This window comes from Notechis scutatus, chromosome 1, assembly GCF_049901735.1.
Source record: "Notechis scutatus isolate UNSWTSFEM ecotype Mainland chromosome 1, rNotScu1.2, whole genome shotgun sequence".
Classification (NCBI taxonomy): domain Eukaryota; kingdom Metazoa; phylum Chordata; class Lepidosauria; order Squamata; family Elapidae; genus Notechis; species Notechis scutatus.
The window spans coordinates 77,964,397-77,989,979 of NC_142009.1; the positions used below are offsets into that span (position 1 = coordinate 77,964,397).

General features: G+C 35.2%; 1 protein-coding gene across 1 annotated transcript; it reads left to right on the plus strand.

Annotated features, from left to right (window-relative positions):
• The first annotated feature begins 939 nt into the window (after window positions 1-939).
• Window positions 940-23,107, plus strand: RNASET2 (ribonuclease T2). Its single transcript, XM_026675222.2, has 10 exons — window positions 940-1,084; window positions 4,582-4,687; window positions 7,092-7,155; window positions 11,613-11,668; window positions 12,246-12,303; window positions 13,307-13,371; window positions 18,139-18,252; window positions 19,860-19,905; window positions 20,256-20,330; window positions 22,687-23,107. Exons 2-10 carry the CDS (start codon window positions 4,599-4,601, stop codon window positions 22,894-22,896), a joined length of 777 nt encoding a protein of 258 aa, XP_026531007.1. The 5' UTR covers window positions 940-1,084; window positions 4,582-4,598; the 3' UTR covers window positions 22,897-23,107.
• Window positions 23,108-25,583: the final 2,476 nt, after the last annotated feature.

Below are 25,583 nucleotides of genomic sequence, written 5' to 3' on the forward strand. Positions count from 1 at the left end.
CAAAATATTTAGAAAACATCTGGAAAATCACAAATATTGCTGAACAAATCCAGCATTTCTGTGTCAAAAGGATCTCCATTATAAAAAATGAATTAACTTCATTATCTAGAGCTGAAGAAGCTTCTTGAATGAGAAGCGAAACATCTTCAAAGAAAAACAAGAAAGTCCAGTTGCCTGTTGAAAAAAAAACACCTTTGGGACAACCTTCATTATAGTTCATTCTGATTTATGAGCTTGCAACTAATCAGATGCAGTTTATATTTATACAGTATGCTTCTGTTTAAGCCGAGTTTGCTCAATACTAATCAAACTTGCAAGGATTGAATAACACATTTGGATACAAGGCATTTGTCTTTCTTTTACTTGGGTATTTTTAAATATTTGAAAATATTTATAGAATTTATAGAATATTTCCAATACAGCATTCTATAGATTAAACCTATAATCTTTAAGTGTTTCACAAAAATATACCAAATATGCAATTATGATATTAGACTTGGCAAAGCCCATTGATTTAGAGTTGATGTGTGCTAATTACATGTGATCAGACTGTTTCAGTAGGATTGCTTGAAAGTTCCACCAACTTTAGAGGAGGTATTTCCTAGACCTATATCAGATATACACTCACTCTGGAGTTAAAATGCCCTTATTCACCGAGTCTGATTTAATAAATTTAAGTTATCGATGGTTTAAAAGTCTCAAACGATCAGTGTATAATCGCTTATGGTATTACTGTGTTTCATTGCCTATTTACTTTCTACAGCAGGGATATAGGACATGTATAAGTACATAGGTTTAGTCTTACATATATGTTTATATCAATCAAACGAAAGACAAGCCATTAGAACCTAAGCAATGTTGAGAGGCAATGTATAACACAAACCCATTTTCTTTGTCTTCTACCAGCACGGAAAGAAAGTTAAGTGGGCGGGATTTAATACCGCAGCGGAAGTTCTGGCCCCTACAGGGAAGCGAAAATTAACACGGACGCGAGCTTTCCTGATTGGTTTTCGCAACCCAGGCAAAACAAAGTTGCGAGGCTTTTGACTCTGATTAAAAGCCAGCTCCTGAAGTATCTTGGATAGTAAGTCTTTCTGTTTTGAAGTGGATTTTTAATTAGGGATAATTTAAGTGTTTTGATTAGTGTGCGGCTTTGTTTCAAAACAAATTGGAATTCGGATTGGTTAATTATAAAGCACCTAAAACTGGCTTTGTATCGAAAAATTTTATCATGGTACTTTGCCCTATCTTAGAATATATCCGTCGAGAAATACAGCGAACTATCCGGAATAGGCTGTAAGAAATGGATCCTTGAAAGATTTGTATTTTGGTTTTTCTTGAACTCATTTCGGACGGAAGAACAGCCAATGCTTTATTTATCAGAGATAACTTCTGAATAAACCACTCTTAAGTCTCGATAAAAAGAAACAGGGTTTCTCAGGTTTGTTTGTTTAGAATCTGTACAGTTGCCTTTGTTTAGTGAACAGCCCAGTTGCTTCAGTGTGAATTATTTCTTTCATTTGAAGCAAAAAAAAAACATGGAAATCAGAAATTAAATCTTTGGATAATATTTGAGAATTTGATACTTTGATCTGTTTTAATGTTTTAGGAAATTAATTTCCATTATGTCTTCTTAAAATATGCAGGATACTGTTCTGAATAAATATGCATTGAGTTTTTGTTTTGTATAATTTGACAAAACTCTTCTGTGTTGTTTTGTTTAGCTGAAACCTGGATAAGAACTAGTGCATAATTCTTGCATAGAACTTTCAGTTTTTAGATAGATAACATAATGATATATGTACTTCTGTAAAATATATGATACAATCTATGATATCTCTGGCTGCTTTCATCTAGGCACTGAGTAGAGCTAGACCAAGTTATTTTGAAAGATTATTCTACCATTTGTGCACATGAAGCAATAACATTTCAAAACTATCTTGGTCTAACTCTACTAATTTTTTCTACAAAAAGCATTATGCAGAACAGGTATCATATAGAAGCAAAATGAACAGATTAATGACCTTAAATCATTATTGAGCTTCTTGACAAATTAATAAACAATTGAACATCCTTTAAAGATACTAAGTTTGTAGCATTTATTTAATGAACCTATCCAAAGCAGTGGATTAATAACTGTTATTAATGTTTGTCTATTTTACGATTTAAGACATAAACTATATTGTTACATGCATCTCAGGGAAAAAGAGGAAACAGAATGAATGCTAAAAGTATCAGGATTAACTTATTTGCACAAGAAAGAGGAAGTTGAAACTTTCCTTTTTTTAGGGAATCAGCAAAACAATATTGAATGCATGCCTCAGCATTTCAGTACTAATCATAGAAGCAGTATTAGAAATATTAATTAAGAATGAAATCCTCCTCTCTTCAACCCATAGAAAAGTAGCTCATGCTCTTCTATCTGTGAAAGACTATTTGCAAGATCAAGTCAGTAATGTTAATATTTTGAGGAAACTACTTTCAGTATAGTCAATGCAGTAAAGGTCTGTCCAATTAGTTTAGTCAGACTAATAGAGAACACAAGAATATAAAAAAATGCAAACAGCACAGCAATAAGTTATGAATAAGAGGAATTGTTTCTGCCTTAATGTTTCATTGTGTTTGAAAATAATTCTGTTTTAGCATATGTTCTGATCAGAGGTTGACTGCTAAACAAAACAAACAGAACATCTGTTATAATTGGTATTGTGTTTGCATGCTTACAGTGCTATTTAAGTGAAGTCTGCCAATACCCAGCAGACTTAACATTTTTCTCTACATCCTTTCAATTAAACCTTTATTTATTCTCACCCACAAACCTGATTAGAGATATGTTACAATCTGTTCCATGTACACCATGCATAGATAAAAGTTCCTCTTCTGTTTTCTGAGCAGTCTATCCATAGCAGCACTGGAGCCTTAATCAGTTTTCTGCATTTCATCTGAAAGCTATATAGTTACAAGTATTCTACACAAACCATATTACTGTTTGGGCCATTGGTCATACAGGTGTGATATCTGATATGTGTAAGAATGCTTTTTCCTTTCTCTCTATTGGGATATCTTCCCAGAATATGTCAAATGATGAGAGCCCTTAATCCAACCCTGCCAATCACATCTTCAATTTCTAGTCAAATACCTCAATTCTATATTGTCATACCATTTTCAGGGCCCATCTGAGCAAAGGAATCAGATATGTCTGTAGTTTTTCTTTTCATGTAATACTCCATAACCTGCAAAATGAAGGAAAACTAGAAGCTTATTATATTCCATGATGTCACTCTGCATGTAGATTTGCATATCTGCAGTAGGATTAGAATGTGTACCAATACAATGGTGCTGTAATAACATTTTTGAGTGTCTAAATATCCAAGGAAACTTATAAAGAAGGGCATTGCATATAAGGTATTTCTAATAAACATTCTTAAGTAGATATTACTATTAATGTATTTTATGAGGAAAAACTTGCTGTTTAATCTACTGTCCAGAAGAACCTTTATGATAAGTTGTAAGAAGTAGTCATGTAAATGATTCTTTTCCTTATTTATCAGTGTTCTTTTAAATGTACTCAGATAACTATGGTAAAGTGTTAAAATGTTCTTGCATAAATTGTCATTCTAATTGTGAGTTAGCAGAGATTATTCATTGTAAGAGTACGGTTATGTTAATCTATTGCAGCAAAAAAATCAGGAGTCATCTGACTGGATCTTTCCGACTAACATATCTTATTAAAAGGCATAATCTTTCACAAGTTACAGCTTACCTCATCAGCTACCTACTTTGCCCCAACATCTATTCTACACCAAAGGCAATGTTACAAACCCTTGTGTAATCTGTATCCACATAACCAAGCTATCTTCACCTCCACCTCACTCCAATTTAAATCAGTCCATCCACTATTTGCATCTGATAAAATTCTGCTCCTGGATGCTTATACAGATGGTATTTGTTTAACAACCAATCCATCTAACTTTCAAACTTGTAACAGCACTGAAGGAGTGGTAGTTATGATCAGTTCTTGAACAATCACAGCACTTTTGCAGTCAGTTACATGATTGTGATTTTTGATTCTCGGTGTCCCATGGTCAAATGATTACCATTTGCAACCTTCCCTGTTGGATTCCCACAATGGAGTCAAGGGAGAAACCTTCAAGAAATCAGAAGTTGTGATTATGTGAGGTCCTTACTTAATGATCTGCATGACCTTTGCTTAACAATGATAACTAGGAACTGCTATCATTAAGTGGGGCAATCACATCACACTTTATGACATTACTTTATGACCACATGACTTAACTATCAAGATTACAGTCCAATTACTATTTGTACCGTTTAACAAAATCTGTTAGTTGGAAAATATACTACCAGGCTCCTTCAGATTGTTATCGTATAATCCTAATCATTATTTCCAATTAGAAACTGAAAACATGTAACTTTACTTTATATAACTTTTTACCTTTTTTAGATATTTTATTTAAAAAGGTGGTAATATAGATTTTTTGATGGAAAACAAACTACTTGCTTTCCATCTTAATGAATGAGAAAATAACCATCAGTATTACTTTTTTTCTTTCTTCATAGATATATTGTAAATAAAAATGAAACCAGTGACTACTTATGGTTTGCTTGTTGAATGTTTTTGGTTTGCTCTGTTTTGTGGATCTGCTACACATTTATTGGCTGATAGGTAAGTAACCTGAAATGAAAACTCTAAAGACAATGGCATTTAATTTTACAAGAAGTCCTGAAAATGTTTATCCAGTAACCAAACAGATCCCTAACACTTAACCTCCAGATAGTTTGTCCATTTGTGGAAATTAGTTCTCCTTTCCCTCTGCCTTTTTCTTAAATGTAGTTTAAATGTAGAACTATATCTACAACACAATTGGCTGATCAGACATTATGGCACTAAACTAATATGTTTTTAGGTATGCTAGTTAGATGCTAGAGTTCAACAATATCTGAAGGCTATATGTTTTCTATTCCTAATTTTCAAGAGGCCTTGAAAGAGGAAATAATTGCTCTTTGTGGTTAAAACAATTGGCTGTAAACTAAAATATACTCTATGTATCCAGGTTACATTTTCTGATACATTGCTCAGGGGTGCTCCAATAAGGGTATTTTTAATTGTATAATGGATTATTATTAAAATTGTTTAACACTATAGAACAAATACCATTATACTTTGTTTACAAGTACAGTATTAGTTTCACCAAAAACTATCAGCACAGAAGATCCTATAATTATTGTTTTATGAATAAGGCTCATGTAGAATTGAAAAAATGTGTTTATTGAATTGCATTATGTTTTTTCCATCATAAAATGAAATACTTCAGGTTTTTTTCAGTATGAATATGACAATAAATGGTTGTGACATGATCTAACAACTTTAGTCTATAATCATATAACATGACAATTCACTGTGCAGTTTTCTTAATCTCAGTTTTATTAACAAACTACAGTATCATAATTCATACAACATGAAAACAATTAAACATGGTTCATAAGACACTACAGAGGATTTACCTACAAGCTAAGTCAAAGGTAAATATATAATGTCAAACTCATTATGACTTAGCACATTGAGTAAATTTAATTCTATTGATCCATATATCCATATACATCTTCATCAGTATCTTTGTGGTTTCCATTGTAAAGGTTGACATTGTTGGAAACTGCATATGAAGAGATATATAATTAGTCCTTGATTTACAACTATTCTTTTAACAATTGTTCAAAATTATGCCGGCACTGAAAAAAATGACTTGCACCCAGTTCTCAAACTTATAACTGTCATATGATCCCTGTGGCATGTGATCAGAATTAGGCTACTTGACCACTGGCATGTATTTACAACAGTTGTTGTGTTCTGGGTCACGTGATCATGATTTACAACCTTCCCAGGGGGCTTTTGACAAGCAAAGTCAATTGGGGGAGGAGCTGGATTCACTTAATGACCATGTCATTCACTTAATGGCCATGGTGATTCCCTTATGAACACAGCAATAAAGGTTCTAAACGTGAGCACAACTCACTTAAATACTGCATTGCTTAGCAACAATTCCGGTCATAAAGACTATCTGTTAATCATCTCATATTTTCAGCAGTGTAAGCACTTATAATCAAAATGAACTTCATTTTATTCATGATTTTTGTCACTGAATAGATATAACTACATTATGGGGAAGCAAACCCCACCACCCACAATGCACTGTAAGATTATATGTACTCTTCTAACAAATATTTGCTAAAACTTACAGTGTTTATATTTTCTGTTATTCCATGATATGTTTTAATGAGAATTTGTTTAATAAGCCAGAGTAAGACTTCTAATAAAACAAAGTAATCAAATTCTATCTATTTTCTTCCAACTGGCAGTATCCAACTAACCTGCCCAGGTTTTTAGGAATGGGGCTACTGTGTTAGGAAAATTTAGGATTTTGGTGAGAAACGTATGTTTAAGTTGCCTTGTGATTAGGGGGAGGGGGGGAGAATAAAGTTTGTCTGCATTTCTACTGAGCACAACTAGCTTGTCATATGTAAACTAGTACCAGTATGTTATAATACTTTATGTGATTTGGCTTTTAAAAGTCATAGCACCACTGTTGTCTTGTACTCTGAGATTAATGCAATTTAAAATACTATTGCCAGAAAGAGTTTAGTAGTTTGGAGAGAAATTGCTGGGTTTCTGTATTTTATGTTACACATCAAAGGTTAGGACAGATAGAAACAAAAAGGAGTGGAGTATATCAGTATTTTGGATTCAGACAAAAGCCATTATTTAAATAAGCCAGTCATTGTAAACCAATTTGAAATAAAACTTTAATTTGAACTGTATTGCCAAACGCCACAGTTTGTAGTTAACTTCATAATTTACAGTTATGCAAAAAAAAACACACAAAAAAAAACCCTTGATAAAGCATTATGTGTGAACTATACCAGGAAAAATGCAGGGGTAGTTTGTTACTAATGAAATGTTATGCCTTTGGAATGTTAAGTATTTTTTAAAAAAATCATTTGAATTTATGTCAATTCGTGTACATTTAAAATGACAATAAAGTTATTCTAAGTCTAAATATTTTATGTTTCAGTATTGTGTTTCATAAGTGGGAAAAATTATACTTAGTTCATCATTGGCCAGTGACTGTATGCATGGTAAGATCTTCTTAAATCAATGTAGTTATTTTGCTGTCTGTATGTTATACCTATATTAAAATATGTATTTTTCTGTATCCTGAAAAGGGTGCAAGAGTGGGAAGTATTACTGAGATCTTAAACATTTAGCTACTGCACATGACTAAAAGATCTACGTTCAACTATGAGAAATTTTTCTGAATTTTCAAATAATTTAAAAATCAGACTATGCAAAGAAGGTAATGTTTAAAAGAATTATTTTAAGGTATTCTTTATTAAAGCTAGATGCCACTTTTTCTCAATTTCAAGGTCACATGTACACCTTTAAATAATAGTTTCCTGTCACTGACTTACATAAATTCAAAAAGGATTATCACAGTGAAGTAATGTGAGAAGAGCAGGATCTCAGAATACCATCTTCTGAAGTTGGAGAAAATGTGTCATGTTTTCAGTTTTTATTTCATTTGTTTGACATAAGAAAAAGCAATGTCCTAATACTACAGCACAAACAATGTTACATTTATTATTATAAAAGTAATAATGGTAATGTGTCTATAAGAAGGGATCACATAATAATAATAGTCACATTCATATTTTTATAGCGTATCAGATTCTTAGATATTATACAAATCATAAAAACAAACCTAATAAAACCTATCCCCATATCAGCATAATAAACCTCCTAAAAACTCATAAAGCTAGAAACAGCAGCAGGCTAGCCACCATTATTCTTTCAAATCTATCTTTTAGTGCTACACATGAAAGCAGATTGTTCACAGATATAATCAAAACAAAACTTAACAGTAAATCCATACAACTCCTTTACTATGCTCCCATTCCAGAGCCAGCAGGAAATCATCCAGCCTAAAATCTTACTAACCCCAAGAACATCCTTACTGCAATCCCAGAAAGGTCCATATTACACTGCTGTCCATACAGGTGTAATGCACATAATTCAAAGGCCGTGATTTGTGATTCCCTTGGCTGAAATTCCAGGTCTACAAATATCATCTTACTACATGACAGCTTCCTTAGTTAGTACACAAGATGCAGTTTACTGTAGTGATTTAAGGTACCAGACTAGAAATTGGGAGGTTGTCAGTTCTAGTCCGGTCTTGGGTACAAAGCGAGCTAGGTGACCTTAGGCCAATCACTTTCTCTCAGCCTTAGGAATAAGGCAGTTACAAACTCCTGAAATTTTGCCAAGAAAAATGCAATTGCCAGGACTCAAAACTGATTTGAAAACACGTGTGGCTGCATATGAACAATGTGCATGTGTATGTGTGCATATGAACAGTTTGTGTGTACTGTATTGAAATGCCACCCCACTTTTCACTGCTGTTATAGTGTTGACCAATTGAATTCTTTTTATTCCTTATAACTTTGGGTAAACCCAGTTGACTTTGATCTATAGACCACAAAGCGATACCAGAAAATTAGTTTTTAATATCTTGATTGCCATGTAGTGGTTTTCTGGATTTCCAATGGGTAGGAAATTTTCATACCATCAGGTGACAGAAGCGTAGCAGCTGAGTCCTTTTAGTTATGTTTTCAATTACACGTGTTAAGCCCAGGGCAGATTCGTCCATTTCAGGGTTTTATTAATTCAATCTATATAGGAAAAGGAAAAAGGGGACCCAGAAGTTGCAATCTCTTGTCACTTTTGCAGCTAAATCCATACTGCAGAATAGGCACTGAGCACAGCCAGTATTTGGAAGGAAGTGGTCCTAAAACAGAGCTACCAGATAAATTGGATCTGAGCAGATTGCCACTACTTACTAAATCACTTCATGCTATCTCCTTGGGTTATCTAGATGGAAGTTCTTGAGCTGAGACTCAGGATTTAAGCCATCTTTCGATTTCTTCAGTTGTGTGTGTTAGGTATAACATTGATACCAAATATGGTTTGGGTGAATAAATATATAAAACTTAGATATCATGGTTTAAGTGCTTATCACTTTAAGCACAATGCAGCAGGCAATTAGCCGATTAAGGGTGCGGTTAGAAGTTACAATATAAGGAAGCATTAGAAGCTGGAAAGCTTACTGTCTGACTGTCTGTTACTGTAACTGTGAGCTGTTGCTGTAACTGTGTGCTGCTGTGACTAACTGTGATTACTGACTGTGAGTGCCTGTGACTGAACTGTTATTGTTTGCTACTGTTTGCTGATTATTGCGTAATTCTACTGAATATCCAGCGTTTGTTTCTCTGGAGAGTGAAACCGGAGGAGGAGAAGATATCTTTATCGGCTGATAAAGATATTGCAAGGACTCTTAACTTGGACTATACTAGTGAGTCTTACTGGATGGAAATACTGTGAATGACTTAATGGACTGAATGACAATGCTTAAACTCTAACTGGATTAAAAACTATTTAAACTACAAACAGTGTTTGTGTTCAGTGTGTGTATACTCTGGGGCCCTTCCACTCTCGTTTGGCTTCCTGGCTTGACTACTGCTGCAATACTCTTCTAGGGGTTAATTCCCAAAACCCTAACAGTGTGTTGACAAGATATGGGTACTGGCCTGAAGACATATCTACTGGAAATAATGGGCATCTTGTGGAATGTCTGCAGATGCAGACTATAGTTACATTCAGTTAATAAATTTATTGTTTGTGCAGAGTGCACCTTCATTTTTTTCTTGTAGCTTTTGATATGAGCAGTCGAACAATCTTTCAAATTACCTCTTTCTTAGGAAAGTCTAGTGTTTAGGTTCAAACAAATCCATCTATAAATGAAACCATGCTCCTACTTATTTTATTGGTGGGTGAAATAAAAAAAACAAGGGCCGTTAGAAACTTCTTGCTTTCTTTACCTCATAAAAAGAAGCGCATACTGTACAGGGAAAATTCTGTCATCTTAGATTAGGAAGTTAAGATTCAGTCATCTTGCATCTTCTTTTGTTTTTGCTATAAGATATGAAGCAATTTTTAAAATATGTGAATTTCAGGTGAGCAGAAAATACATCTTGGGGATTGCTAATATTAAGAGCTGAAACACTTACTGAGTATTTCAGTGGGAATTTGCTAGAATCTCCATTATAAAGATACATATAACAACTAACCTAATACAAAAGCTGGAATGAAAGTAGAGTCTTTATATTCTTTTGGAATAGAACTTGTGCTGAACGTTAACATTTGCCCTGCTGTATCGTTCAGCACTGATAGACATTGAGATACCCAACACCTACAAGGTACCACGTGTTAATATTGGTTACACTGTAGAAAAGCCAAGCTAATATCTCCATTTACTGGCTATTGTGAGCAAATCTTTCCATTAGACTTCTTGTGAAGCTAAATGCCATTGCTTCATAGCTGCTTCTCTGAACTGTACTGTTGATCAGAAATACTTGGAAATAGCATGAAGATTTTCTGTTCTTAAGTGTCAAGGACTGAGCTCTTGAAAGCAGTGAATTTTTCCACTTATTTCTACTGCAAAATTGGCTGAATTCCCGCTCTTCTCTTGCCAAGATAAATGTAACACTTGACTGCAAATGGATTTGAGTTTGTTTTTAATGAAGGGTATTCTGCTAGTTCAATGAAATATTGGTGAATACATAAAACAGCATTTTATGACTCATATTTAAAGTAGCTTGACAAAATGTTTTGGGAAAAAAACCAGTTGTGATACAATTTACAACTGGTACCTAGATGGTGCACTGAATTCTCTGAACGGTAGGGGCTTCAAGGGATGGAAAGATGGAGTTGAAAAATTCTGGAAGAGGCAAGAAGGTCAGAATTTTCTGTTTAGGTTTCTTTTTAATGACATATTTTTTTCTATACTTGACCTAGATGGGATTCTAATCCTCTCCTCCCCACCAAAATGGTTTCAACCTACATGTTCTCCATATCTGGATTTCAATTAATAGCAATAGCACTTAGATTTATATACTGCTTTATAGTGCTTTACAGCCCTCTCTAAGCGGTTTACAGAGTCAGCATATTGCCCTCAACAATCTGGGTCCTCATTTTACCAACCTTGGAAGGATGGAAGGCTGAGTCAACCTTGAGCCTGATGACATTCGATCTGCAAAATTGCAGGCAGCCTATAGTCAGTAGAAGTGGCCTGCAACACTGCATTCTAACCACTGTTCCACTGAGGCTCTTATGTGATAGTTCTCACATAAGAGCCAGCGACAGCCATTTTTTAAAATAGGAAAGCATTTATATTCAGGAAAGAACTTTTTAAAATAAATTTATTAATTTCATAGAAAAAAAGATACAATTTCAAAGCACTTATTTGCTGCATCTGTATGTTATATCAGAAAGTTTTGCATAGCTAGCAGCCAATATTAACAAAATAAAAAGCAAACATTTCAAAACTAAAAATTATCTTTCCAATATTATAAACAAAATTGACAATTTCAAAATAATGTGAAAGTATTCAGAGACATTCGGAGATTAAGCTGAATCAGACCCTATTTTTCCCATTCTGCATAAAAATTGTTTTCCTTTAATAATCCATTATTTTCTCTAGATGAATGAAAATGAATGCAAAGATCCACCAATGTACTGGACAATCCATGGACTCTGGTAAGATGTAAATTTGGAAGAAAAAAATCTTGAATTGCTAATTTTAAGAGGTTGGTTCTTTCTAAGCTCTTAGTATCTTATACTTTAAATATTCTGGTCTGATGCCCATAGAAGGTGAAAAATTTTATTATATGATAAATGATTTTTATAAAGGATTTGTTATTATAAATAATCTGTGGTAATCCATGAATCAAAATACTTATATGATAATACCAGGATTTCTAGGTAAATTAAATGTTAATATTTCTTTCATATTTATAAATAGTTTGATTTATTTACTGGAATTTGTCTGTCTCCCAAGAAAAGAAGTTCTAGAATCACTAATCATACATCTCTATGCTAAATTGCCATGAGATTTACATTATGTAACTTTTTTTCCATATTCTCTATTTTTTTAACTTTTATAATATCAAACAAAGCAGTACATACTATATTATCTGTCCTTAACCCTCCTCAAGACAACCTTGCAATGTCTCCCATTTTACAAGATACATGTTAGAGAAGGAGAAGGCAATCCACTACTATTCAGAACAGTGGTATTCATCCTTTGCACTCTTTTGTTCTGCTTCTTCCCCAGGCCTGATAAAGCTTCAGAATGTAATAGAAGTTGGCACTTCAATATATCTGAGCTTAAGGTATGAATCAAATAAATTGTAGGTACTGAGTACTTGAAGAAAAACTATAATAATAATTAAGTCAAGAATTTGACTGGACTCAGAAAAGCTTTAGGGTGTTCTGCCAAAGCAGTTTTATTTATTAATACACTTCAATCAGTGAACGTTTATTACCTAACCAGGCACTAGAGAAAGAGGATGATAGGTTTCGTTCTTGAGTCCCTTTTTAAATAATTTGCAGAGTTGCCTATAAGTTCAAATATTATCATAATACACATTATAGCAAGGAAGATAAAGCAGGAATGGTTACATTGATTGCTTTATTTAAAGAGGAGAATATGTTCTTATATGTTCTTATTTGGATACTTCTGGAATTTGTCCTTGTGAAGAAGAAAAAATGAAACTTTGACCTTGATTTTGTTGATTATAAAGATTTGGTGTTATAGGAATGGCTTGTTATATATTAATGTGTAAAGCATAAAAGTTGAGGTTGGAAGGTGTTTATCTTGTACTGTGCCAGGAAGAGTTGGAAGTCAATACGCCCTTTTCTTTCTTTTTCTCTTCCCCCTTATATCTCACACACCCTTTTCTTTCGCCATTCCCTTTTTCTCCCTTAATTTCCTATTTTCTTTTCTTCTTTGTATTTTATATAATAAAAATAAAAATGACAAATATTTAAAATAATAATAACATGTTATCAAAAGCTGTTATGTGAAGTATTTTATAGATACGAGGCTATTTTATACAGCCAGTTGGATGTAATGGTTAAAGTGCTGGTCTAAAAATCAAGAGATTATGAGTTCTAGTCCTGCTTTACACATGAAAGTGGGGCAGTCACACTCTTTCATTCCAGCTCATCTCATAGGGCTGTTGTGGGGAAAAGGTTGTGTTTTCCATCTTCAATTATTTATAAAGTAATGAAGGGATCAAGATCTAATAAAATAAAATACTCAGTGAGGAAATCTAGGTGAAGTTTGAAACATATACTTGCTTTTTAATTTTATAGGATTTTTTATATTGCTAGGATTTAATGGAAGACATGAAAGAATATTGGCCAGATATACTACATACAAACCATACTTATTTATGGTGAGTTGTGTCATATTTAACCCTACTGTTAGCTTTGCAAAATTTTAGTTGTCTTTCTAAATGAAACATCCTAGGTAACAATAGGAGTCAGATATGCAGATAATGCAAACTATGGATTTCTGACAATTACTTTGTTTCAACATTAATGCTTTCTCAAATAATATACTGTATTTAGGCATATATGGTATTTTTGTCTCTCACGGGAGTTTAACAGTAGAATTCAGTTTTAATGTTTTCAGTCAAACTCATCTTTAAGAACATTCAGTTAAAGGTTTTTGGCCTAATTATGTCCTGTTATTTTATTTTGTAAAATATCCAGTACGTTGATTATTAAAATAAACTCATTAAAGCTTGTAATATGTACAATAAACTATACTGTGAGTACTTTGGCTTCAATTCCATAAAGCTACTTTGGAGCATGACGAATACTATCTTGGCACATTAACATAGCTATATCTTTAACTAGGATTATAAATTGCCCTTAGCAGCTACTGTACAATTCCAGAAAAAGATACAACTCATATGTTTCAGAGAAAGGTTCTATGCTCATATTCCCGTACTCTTCAAAGCAACTTTTTGGAAACAAATCTGAATCTTTTCAGAGCTCTAGTATGTAATATCCATTGATTCCCAGCAAAGAAAGGTAAAAGCTTCCCAAGTCAAACCTGATTTTAGGAGACTACATGAACATATAGGTGAAACTCAAAAAATTAGAATATCATGCAAAAGTTCGTTTATTTCAGTAATGCAACTTAAAAGGTGAAACTAATATACGAGATAGATTCATTACATGCAAAGAAAGATAGTTCAAGCCGTGATTTGTCATAATTGAAATGATTATGGCTTACAGCTCATGAAAACCCCAAATCCACAATCTCAGAAAATTAGAATATTGTGAAAAGGTTAAATATTCTAGGCTCAAAGTGTCCCACTTTAATCAGCTAACTAAGCCATAACACCTGCAAAGGGTTCCTGAGCCTTTAAATGGTCTCTCAGTCAGGTTCAGTAGGAATCACAATCATGGGAAAGACTGCTGACCTGACAGTTGTGCAGGAAACCATCATTGACACCCTCCATAAGGAGGGAAACCCTCAAAAGGTAATTGCAAAAGAAGTTGGATGTTCCCAAAGTGCTGTATCAAAACACATTAATAGAAAGTTACGTGGAAGGGAAAAGTGTGGAAGAAAAAGGTGCACAAGGAGCAGGGATGACCACAGCCTGCAGAGGATTGTCAGGAAAAGGCCATTCAAAAGTGTTGGGGACTTTCACAAGGAGTGGACTGAGGCTGGAGTCAGTGCATCAAGAGCCACCACATACAGACGGATCCTGGACATGGGCTTCAAATGTCGTATTCCTCTTGTCAAGCCGCTCCTGAACAACAAACATCACAAGTATCTTACCTGGGCTAAAGAAAAACAGAATTGGTCTGTTGCTCAGTGGTCCAAAGTCCCCTTTTCTGATGAGAGCAACTTTTCCATCTCATTTGGAAACCAAGGACCCAGAGTCTGGAGGAAGAATGGAGACACACACACTGCAAGATGCTTGAAGTCCAGTGTGAAGTTTCCACAGTCTGTGTTGATTTGGGGAGCCATGTTATCTGCTGGTGTTGGTCCACTGTGCTTCATTAAGTCCAGGGTCAATGCAGCCATCTACCAGGAGATTTTGGAGCACTTCATGCTTCCTTCTGCAGACGAGCTTTATGGGGATGCTGAGTTCATTTTCCAGCAGGACTTGGCACCTATCCACACTGCCAAAAGCACCAAAACCTGGTTCAATGACCATGGGATTACTGTGCTTGATTGGCCAGCAAACTCGCCTGACCTGAACCCCATAGAGAATCTATGGGGCATTGCCAAGAGAAAGATGAGAGACATGAGACTGAACAATGCAGAAGAGCTGAAGGCCGCTGTTGAAGCATCCTGGTCTTCCATAACACCTCAGCAGTGCCACAGGATGACAGCTTCCATGCCACGCTGCATTGAGGCAGTAATTGCTGCAAAAGGGGCCCAAACGAAGTACTGAGTACATATGCATGCTTATACGTTTCAGAGGTTCGATATTGTTCTCTGTACGATCCTTGTTTTATTGATTGAATGTAATATTCTAATTTTCTGAGAGTGTGGATTTGGGGTTTTCATGAGCTGTAAACCATCATCATCACAATTACGACAAATCACGGCTTGAACTATCTTGCTTTGCATGTAATGAGTCTATCGCATATATTAGTTTCACCTTTTAAGTTGCATTACTGAAATAAATGAATTTTTGCACGATATTCTAATTTTTGGAGTTTCGCCTGTAGCTTTTCTGTTTAAAATAGAAATATAACAAAAGCCCAATCTAGGAATTAAAGGAAAATGAGTTAATACTTTATTATATTCTCCCTACTATACAAAAATCACCCCAGACTGCTTGCCTTTTCATGGGAACAGATAAATAAGGTTCTATGGAGCTTAAAGTGGAGGGGGGGTTATCTCTTGCACCTGTGCAGCAATTCAAGGCTAATCCACCACTAAGACTGCCTGGCTAGGCATTTCCCAACAATATATAGCCTATTAGTATGTATCTCTTTAAAGAGCCATAACTTTCCCAAATCAGAGTCACTATAGAGTATAGTCACATAATCCCTGGAGCACGTGCTTTATTGAATACAGGAGTGTAAACATGACATCTATTTCCAATTTACTGAAGCTGGTTTAAACACTGCAAACAAGTACTATATTCATAAACCACAAAGCTCATTTTCCAAATTATTTCTGAAATACTACAGAGCCCTAACATGAAATAACAATTAATATATATTTTTTTTTTTTGAGAAATGGCTGTTTGTTTCTTATCCTCATTTATACAGCTGCATATCTTTCAGTTGCAACTAAGTAATTATTTAAATATTATTTGTTTATGGAACATGCACACTATCTTAGTTTGAGTGGATTCTAAGCAGTTTGCAAGTAACCACATTGCAGCAATGTAGCCCATATGCAGGGCAAATTCAATTCCACATTGGCAATAACCACAATACCATAAAGCAGAAATATATGAACACAGCATTGAAATTGAGGAATGATGAATGAAAAATGCAGACTACATTATAAGATGCCATATATTTTCCTTAATACAGCCCACCAGAAAAAAAAAGAATGCTTTAAAACTTGAACATATAAACTTTTTTGTCTTCTTTTTTATACTAGAATTGCTTCTATTTTTCTGATTTGTAACCTTTCAGTACTGACATTTTTTTCAGTGAAAAAACATATTCAGCAATTAACCTTTGTTATTTATTCTATGTGTGTGTCAAGTTGGTAGCAATGTCCTTGATATGCCACAAAATGAATATTTGTTAGGTACAAGGACAAGATTATTTTCTTTTCATTTGACAAAATAAAAACAAAAGATAGCTTTTCTTTACACTTTGTGGTTTCCATAGTTTCCAATTCCACATGAAACATGACTTCAGCATGTGTTTTCTCAAGTGCTAAGTTTTCTTGCTTTTGAAAAGCAAATTCAGAAGACTTCAAACTATTTCAGGTGTCTTAACCATCACACCTTCACTTCTCTTGTCATTTAACTTAAATTATTCATCAAAAGAAATCCTTTTCTCAGCAGAAAAAGACCTTCTACCCAAGAGACTTTTTATATACAAATATTTTCTATATACTAAGGAGATAATTTTATATATACATGTCACAGGAGTTTGTGAAATACACATTGTACCAATTTAGAGAAGGGGTGTCAAACTCAATTTCGTTGAGGGTTGCATCATGGTTGTATTTGACCTTGGGGGTGGGGTGGTGGGGGTGGTGTGGGCAGGATGGTCATAGCGAACTCTTGACATCACTTATGTCATAGGCATCTGTGGTGGCCCAGGCGGGGCTGGGGGGGATCCATTGTCTCCAGCGGAAGAAGGTGAGACCAGGGAGAGTGCCAAACCCTTGTCCCCAGTGCCAAGCCTGGCCTTCTGATGGTGGCCAAGTGCTAAGGCAAGACTTTCCTTCCTTCTGCCCTTTCCTTCTCCTTTCTTCTTCCTTTCCCTCTTTCCTTCTTTTTCCTTCCTTGCTTTCTTCCCATCTTTCCTTCTTTCTCTTTCCTCTTTCCCTTTCTCCTTTCCTGTCCCTTCTTGGATGCTCAAATGCAAAAGGGGAAACATTTCTGTTTGACCCCTGAGCCCCATTTTTGGCCTGGATGGCCTCCTGAAGCCCTCCGCCAGCCCTGTTTTTGGCCTGGACGGCCTCCTGAAGCCCTCTGCCAGTAATAATGCAGCCCAGGGAGGTCACACACATTTTCACTGGCAGAGGTACTGTGGCCAGACCTTCACCGTTTCCATGGCTGCCCCACAAGCCCGAATTAAGCACCCCCATGGGCCGGATTCAGCCTAGGGGGCTTGAGTTTGACACCCCTGATTTAGAGCATCCCTTAGGAGTTTGAGTTGCACTGAGTTCATTGGAGTTGGGCAGTCAATAAATGTAAATAAATAAGTAAATAATCTGTAGAAGATGTTAATAGTTGCAAAACATGCATTATATAGAAATGTAAAGATATTACCTATCATTAGATCTGTTTTATCTAATAGTATTTCTTAGGAAGAATAGTTACTAAAGTTGGCTTTCCTATGCAGTGGGCAAAGTGGTAGAATCTTGACTGGGCTCACAACTGAGATGTTTTTCTGAAATAAATATTAGAAGATTACAGAATTTTTGTATAATTTTCCAAATACAATGATTCTTGAAGATACTAGTTATTTTTGTTAACCTTTTTTTCTTTACATAGGAAACATGAATGGGAAAAACATGGGACATGTGCAGCTGAATTAGAGGCTCTTAACTCACAAAAAAAGTATTTTCAGAAGACACTGGAACTCTATAGAAAAATTGACCTTAACAGGTGGGGAAAATTATTTTCTCAGAGTCACTAGTATTCTTACTACATGTAAGATTATCTGCTAACAAGTATGCAGTATTTAATTGACTGTGACAGCAGGGGTGTCCAACTGGCAGCCTGCAGGCTGGATGCATTATGCTCACCTCAACTCCACGAAGGGAAAAAAAATGTCACAATACGTCACATGACGGCAACGTGATGTGGCGAGTTTGACCCCTGTGTCTAACAGGCTCTGGGGGGATAATGAGAGAGCACAGTTGTTACAGGAGGAAGCAGGTCTACTCCAAACATGCTTTCCAATTTGGGGAGTGGGAAACATGAGAAAGAGACCCAGAATAATTCTAAGAGTTGAGATGGAAAATTCTTTTGGCAGCTTTTCCAGATCCTGTTATCCTATCATACCAGAATTACAGATATTTACAGAAATAAAAGTGGTTATTATTTCCTGAGTTTGCCAGTTATGGAGGCCTTGGCATAATGCTTCCTTAAAGGTTAGAAGTTCAAAAATGTATGTTCAGGGAAGTTGCGGTTGCATAACAAAAACATTATAGCATCACTCAGTCTGGAATCCATTGGTATTGCTGATATCTCTCATGAGTCTCAGTGTTGGATAGAAGATTCCAGTTCTAGGGATTATGGTATACCATGTGTTTATGTTCTCTGTAATATAAGCTTGAACTTCAAGCATCCATGAAGTTCAGAACCAGGAAAGGATTAAAAAAGGCATCACTAAGTGCCTGTCCAAAACAATTCTGGCTGAAAGCATTTGTTCTGTATGTGATTATCAAATATAAATATTAAATGAACATGAGAAATTTAGATACTGTGGATCAATAAATGAAATGCAATTCCTTAAATTAGTCATAAAAATCAAACAAGAAACCATTATATGTGTGCGTATATAGTATCCTTGAAATAATGAAGAACAACGGAGATAAGGAACACTGCATTTTGGAAAAATAGTCTCAGTTGGCATAAGTTGAAATACTTTGTAAATACTCAGTTCTTGTAGGTTGCTAGCTATTCCTTTTCAATTTCTTCTCTGACAGGGCTTGGTAAAATAGGCACAATTATTTTACTAATGTCAGCATTTGGTCAAACTACATAAGCTAGAAGCTTTGTCTAGAAGCCTGTCTGCCATAACACATTTTCCTAATGAAGAATTAGTAAGAGAGCTTTCAGGGATCCAAGCATTACCTGAAAGTTACAGTAGGAATTTTCAATCTGTTTTTAGAAAATTGATAAAATTGATGTCATGTAATGTTTGTCAGCGTACAATGTATAAGTAGCCCTAAAATGAGTAAATTACTTTGTGAACATTGTAAGGTTTCACTTATTCTATGGATTATCAATTCAGCATTACTACTCCAACGTTTCAGTTATAGGTCTTATAACAATTTTAAGAGAAAATGAGCAACAAAAATGTAATACTAGTCAAACAATGTTAGATATACTGTGTAGCTGAAGCACGTTTGACTTCTTAAAGTTTTATATGTCTTTTCTACCTAATCTTTTACATGTAGGAAAATAATGAGGAACCTATCTGTTGTGTAATTATATGTAGTGAATTCTGTCTTTTTAATGCTGGATAAGAGTTCTTTCTCTTTCAGTTTTCTCTCGAAAGTTGGGATAAAGCCAGGCTCTACCTACTATCAGGTGAGTGAAAAGCTCACTCTGCATTGTATTCTGCAAAATTGTAGTCTTTAATTTTCATTGTATAATACTTAGTGGTGAGTAGAATCTAATTAAATCTTTCCACTGAAGAATTCCATTAGAAGAATAAACATATCTAATCAAGATTCATTTCAGAAAATTTAAGGGTTAAGTTTGGGAAGTATGAAAAGAGACAATTCTATTATAAATACAGACTTTCATCTCAAAACTTGTGTGTTACTACTTTTCTTACTTTCATGCAGTTTTCATAATTCTAGACTATGAAAACACATATTTAGTTAAACAGATGCTTGATTCTTTTTATGTTATTTATTTCATGTTTAAATCTTCAGCTGACAGCCATCAAAGAAGCTCTTGAAAGCTTTTACAATATAATGCCAAAGATTCAGTGTATTCCTGCTGAAGAGGTACATATTTCTCTTAATGCTTGTCTAGTTAATATTTAATCATTATTTTCTAAAAACATTGTTTTTAATATTGGGAAGATTGAAGATTAAATACATCTAGTTATTTAATCATTCTTTCAGATATATATTCAATACAGACTCATCAGTCTGCCTTCAATAATTATGAAAATCCCGGAGTTTCCGGTTTGTCGGCTTCGCGAGCGGTAGGGATTCGCGAAGCTGCGCGATCCCTGCCGCGCTAGCCGTTTTGGGGCTCCGACCCGGACGGGTGCGGAGCAAGGCTGCCCTGCAGGGGTAGCTGAAGGTAAGGGGATCCGGAGGAAGGGTTTGGGGGTGTTGCAGACCCCTCCCTGGCCGGCAGAACCCCTGTTACCAGGACGGTGCAGCGGCGGTCCGTAATGGCCGCCACAAAGAAGTTGACAGCCGGGCAAGTATGCGCAGGAGGAAGAAGAGAAAGTTATTGAAAGTAAAAGTTCTTCTTGGTCGACCCAGGGCTTTGAGATTTATCTAATTTAATTCCTGGAAAAGATGGTTTTCTGATGATTTCTTCCACAAGAGAAAAAAAAGCGGCTATTTTGAGGTGCTGAAGGAAAGTTTACTCTCCCTCCCGACGGAATTAAGCCGGAAGGGAGAGGATAAAGAAAATATATAAATTTGGATCTTGTTGGAGGAGATGCCTTGAAGACTTGAGGACAGAAATACAATCTTAATAAGGCTTTAAAATATAGACTTGGATTCTTTTTTTTTATTTGTTTGATACCACCCCTGGAAGAGGAAGGGGGAATTTTGGCTTGCTTGGATTTATTGAGGATTGTGGATTTTGGGATTGTTTTGCCTTTCTCTCGAATATTTGGTTGGTGTAAGAAGAAAGAGGAATAAAGAAAAGAAAAGATTTATTTATAATGGCTTTCCTTTTTGAAGACCTGAGGGATGAATATGAGCAAACAAAAGCAACCTGCAAAGATGGCATGGAAAAAGCTTTTCTATTTCTAGAAATGGCGCTGGTGTTGAAACTTTTAATAAAACTTGTTTTAAAAAAAAAAAAAATAATTATGAAAATCCCTCCCTCCCTCCGCCTTTCTCCATCTGTCCAGATTTAGGCTTTAAATGGGAAGTAAAAACAAAAGGAAGTTAAAACTGCAGATAGCTAGTTTTAATATGATTTAAGTTTATGACAATATATAGATGAAATCTTTCTTTTTCAAATGGATCTTTGTATATTGCAGGTCAGTTGGTTTAAAATAACCTTTAGATGATCTAGAAAATATGAATTCTGAGGTCTTTTTTGGACTTCAACCCAGTGACATTTTTGGCTACTTTGCCAGTTTCATTGATGAGGTGGCTGGCTAATGCCATTGGAAAACTGATTCTGTCATTTCTCATTGGTGATATATTTGATGAAGGGGCCCTACTTGAGAAAACATTTCCTAGAGTTCTACCTAAGTAGAAAATGCATAGCCTTTTGCATCTGTTGACTGAAGCTATTATTTTTTATGTTATCTATTTTAGGTGTATAGTTTTAAAAATATTTCCAAGGAAGAGTTTCATTCTGAATACTTTTAATGCAATTTAACAGCAATAAAATATAATCTATGAAATCAATATGCATTTCCAAATACAGCTTATTTCTGTAAAAGGTTGCTGACTTTCTCATTGTGTTTTCTCAAATGTGCTCATTTTTTTTCTATTGCTGGGAATACCGTTTTGAGCAAAATAGTTCATAAAGTTTACTGCTGTATGTCAATACAGGCTTAATTTGTCTCTTGGCCATCTAATTTCTGATCTAAAAAAAAATCTTGCTCAGCATTATTCCAAGTACCGTGTTTCTCATATAATAAGGCCGGGTCTTATTTTTTTTTGAGCCCCGAAAAAATGGCTAGGCCGTCTTTTCGGGGGTGACTTAATTTCCCCCCCTTGCATCTTTGGGTGGGTGGCGACGGCTTGGATGTTGACCTCAGCGTTGGTGGGACACTTCGTATTGGGGTCAATGCAGGCAGCACCATATCCGGGTGTGCAACAAAAGTACTTCCTAATGGCAAGTCCCCCCACCATTCCCCCCATTTTGCATGTTTTAATATAGGCCTTAATTTGGGGGGGAGGGGCTTAATTTAATTTCATGCCTATAAAACATGCTGGGACTTCCTATTGGGGGAGGCTGTATTGTTGGAGAAACAGGGTAGTAGATATTAAGTTTATTGTGTTGTTTGGTATAAATGTATATCATGCAGCTGCAACTGTTAGCTTCTGAAGATTAAATTCATTCTGCTAAACTATCAACCACTGAGATATCAATAATTCCTTTATAAACTTCCCTACACTACTTTTTCTATAATGTTGTTTTATTTTCTTTCTCCAGGGACAGCTACAAGTAATAGGCCAGATTAAATTCTGCTTTACCAAGGAGTTTATTCTGAGAAACTGTACAGAGGAACAATCTGGTTTATCTTCTGCACTTGAAGACAACTTTTTTAGAACGGAAGATCTGTCAGTTTGTAATGATACTCTGACTTACTACCCTTCACATATGAAAACTTACAAACATTTTTTTGGAAATGTTGTAATTTAGGAAATCTGAACATTTTAAAGTTTTAGTGGTGATTATGCATTGCATTTATACAGCAATTATGCATTGGATTTATACAGCAAGGCCATCTGTGAAGCTAGTATTAAGGGCTTTCTTTGTGTTTTGATTGATGACTGCTTGTTTCCTTAAAATTGCTGTCCATATTATATAATGTACTCTTTCTTCAATAAAATTTATTTTTTACTTTTCTCAATTTTATTAGGTGTTTTAAATCAATATCAATTTCAAAATTATTGCAATCTGCTAGTGATCTGCAACTTTCGTGTCAAATTTATTTATCTGTCTAAATTTTGGGGTATATATATTTGTATCAAATACAAGATTGTAGGAATTCATCAAGAAAAAGTCAAAGAATTAGAACAGTAAATGGCCATCCTTAAGAGCCGTGTATTATATATTTTAACAACCCAAAACAAATGATAAGCATATAACTGCCTGGTTTGGTACAGCAATCAAACAGGACAGTTAGGATTACAGAAAAAAACAATTGCAGCCAGCCTGCCTTCCATTGAAGATCTGTATCCTCATGAGCCAGAAAAAGGACTAAAAGTATCTACAGACTCCTCACATCCTGGATATAAACTGCTTCAACATCTCCCCTCAGGATGCTACTATAGAGCATTGCAAGCCAAAACAACTAGACACAAAGACAGGTTTTTTTTCCCTTGTGCCATCACTCTGCTAAACACCTTATAACCACAATACTGCCTTATGTCTAAGGATATTCATGGATATGGCTTAGGACCATTTTTCATACTTATGACTGTTGCAGCATCTCCATGGTCACATGATCAAAATTCAGGCGCTAGGCAAATGACTCATCTTTATGACAGTTGCAGTACCCTGGGATCATGTGATCAGCTTTTGTGATTTTCTGACAAGCCAAATCAATGAGGGAGCCAAATTCATTTAACAACCATGTCACTACCTTAACAACTACTACTGTGTAGCCTTGTTGCATCCCTATCATGAGACAGAATCACTTGAACTGCATATAAGGTTTACAGAGCAAATCTCCAGCAAATCAAAGAGAATTAAGGGTTACTTACACCCTGATTAAGGGCAGCAGTACATACCATATTATTCATTTAGCATGAACAGAAATAATGCAATACTCTCATTATTTCCTGGACAGTAACTTCTATTCAACACAACTACATTTATTTCTAAGAGCATAGTTTCGATTTGTATAATGTACTGCATATCATCAGCTGAAATAAAGCCATCACTTAAAAAAAAAATAGTCATGTAGTTCGCTCTCCCATATCCCTTGTCCATGGCAACTTGAGAGCAGTTCAGGGATGCTTTGCGAGTTGACAGTAGACTTGCAAAGGAGTGTTACCATTTAAGCTTGTAGTGTGACATTGGGTGACAATCTGTAAAAGGAATAGAATATGAAGCCTCTCTCTGGTTATTTCTCTCATTCTCTCCCTTTCTTTGTGATCATCTGTCATAAAAAAGCTTTGTTGACTGGCATCAGCTCCTACACTTGCTTTTCTGTACTTGTGTGTAAATGCAGATCATTTTCTGCCTGCTTTTTCTTTTTGTCATCCCCTCTTCTGCTCTCAATGCTTGCTTACCTTTAAGGCTGGCTACAGGACTGTTTCAACTTGGTTGTGTAGAATTCTTTCTAAGGGCATTTGGCTGAAAGTTTTATGTTGAAGCTGCAAGGATAGCTTTAATTCCTGCTCAGTTCATTAATTTAGTATACATATTTCATGTGGCTTTTCATCACTTATTTTAAACTCCTCAGAAACTATAGTAATGATCCAGCCATGCATTTAATAAATTCTCTGGACTGAGCAGAGATCACTTAGAGTCAAATAAATATGGATAGAGAGCATTGTTTGATGGCCAGGCCACTAGTATGTAGATCACGTGGATAACTGAAACAAGATCTGCTCTCAAAAAAGCTGATTGCTGGGTTGGCTTCTTTGTTCTGACCAAATTAAGGATACGTCTTGGCTTTTCTTAAAATATTGTAAACCTGATTAGATTCACTGGAAGTACATCTTCTGCCTTCCTATATGACATTTCATTGACCTCAGTACATGTTATTTCAAATGAAATGTATATTGTTGCCTTGTTTTGGAAAAAATGTGAATTGATGACTCCCAGCAGTTATAATTGCCTATGAAATCCTTTGATTTAAACTGATAGCAGTTCATTTAATAATCATCTTATATGGGGACTAGTTCAGCTTTCCAGTTTGAAGAGCCTTTTGCCATGACCCCTAATTCATAAAAAGGGAAGCAAGTAGGCAGGAATCTCATTATTACCTAGCATAATGTACCTGAAGTGCCTCCAAAAGTCCTGGGCATGGATACGTGGCTTTAGTTTAGGAGAAGAGACTTCACTAAGCTTCCAGAAGCATAGATGCCTCAGTTGGTATATGAATGGCTTGCTCATTACAGGAATGATTTCCTGAAGAGTATCACATTATTATTGGCTGGAAATTGTAGTCCCAAGACTTGGTTCTGGAAGTTTGCATCAGTGCCTAGCTTTTAAAAATACTATTGTTTTAATCTGAATGTTGCTCACCATTAAAAATCAGAGAAACCAAACAAACATTTAATTAAGTGAAAGATCATATAGTCGTACTTCAATCTATTTGACATCTTTTGTAAGGGAAAAAACAAGAGGTTGTACAGCAAGTGCTAGCTACAGCA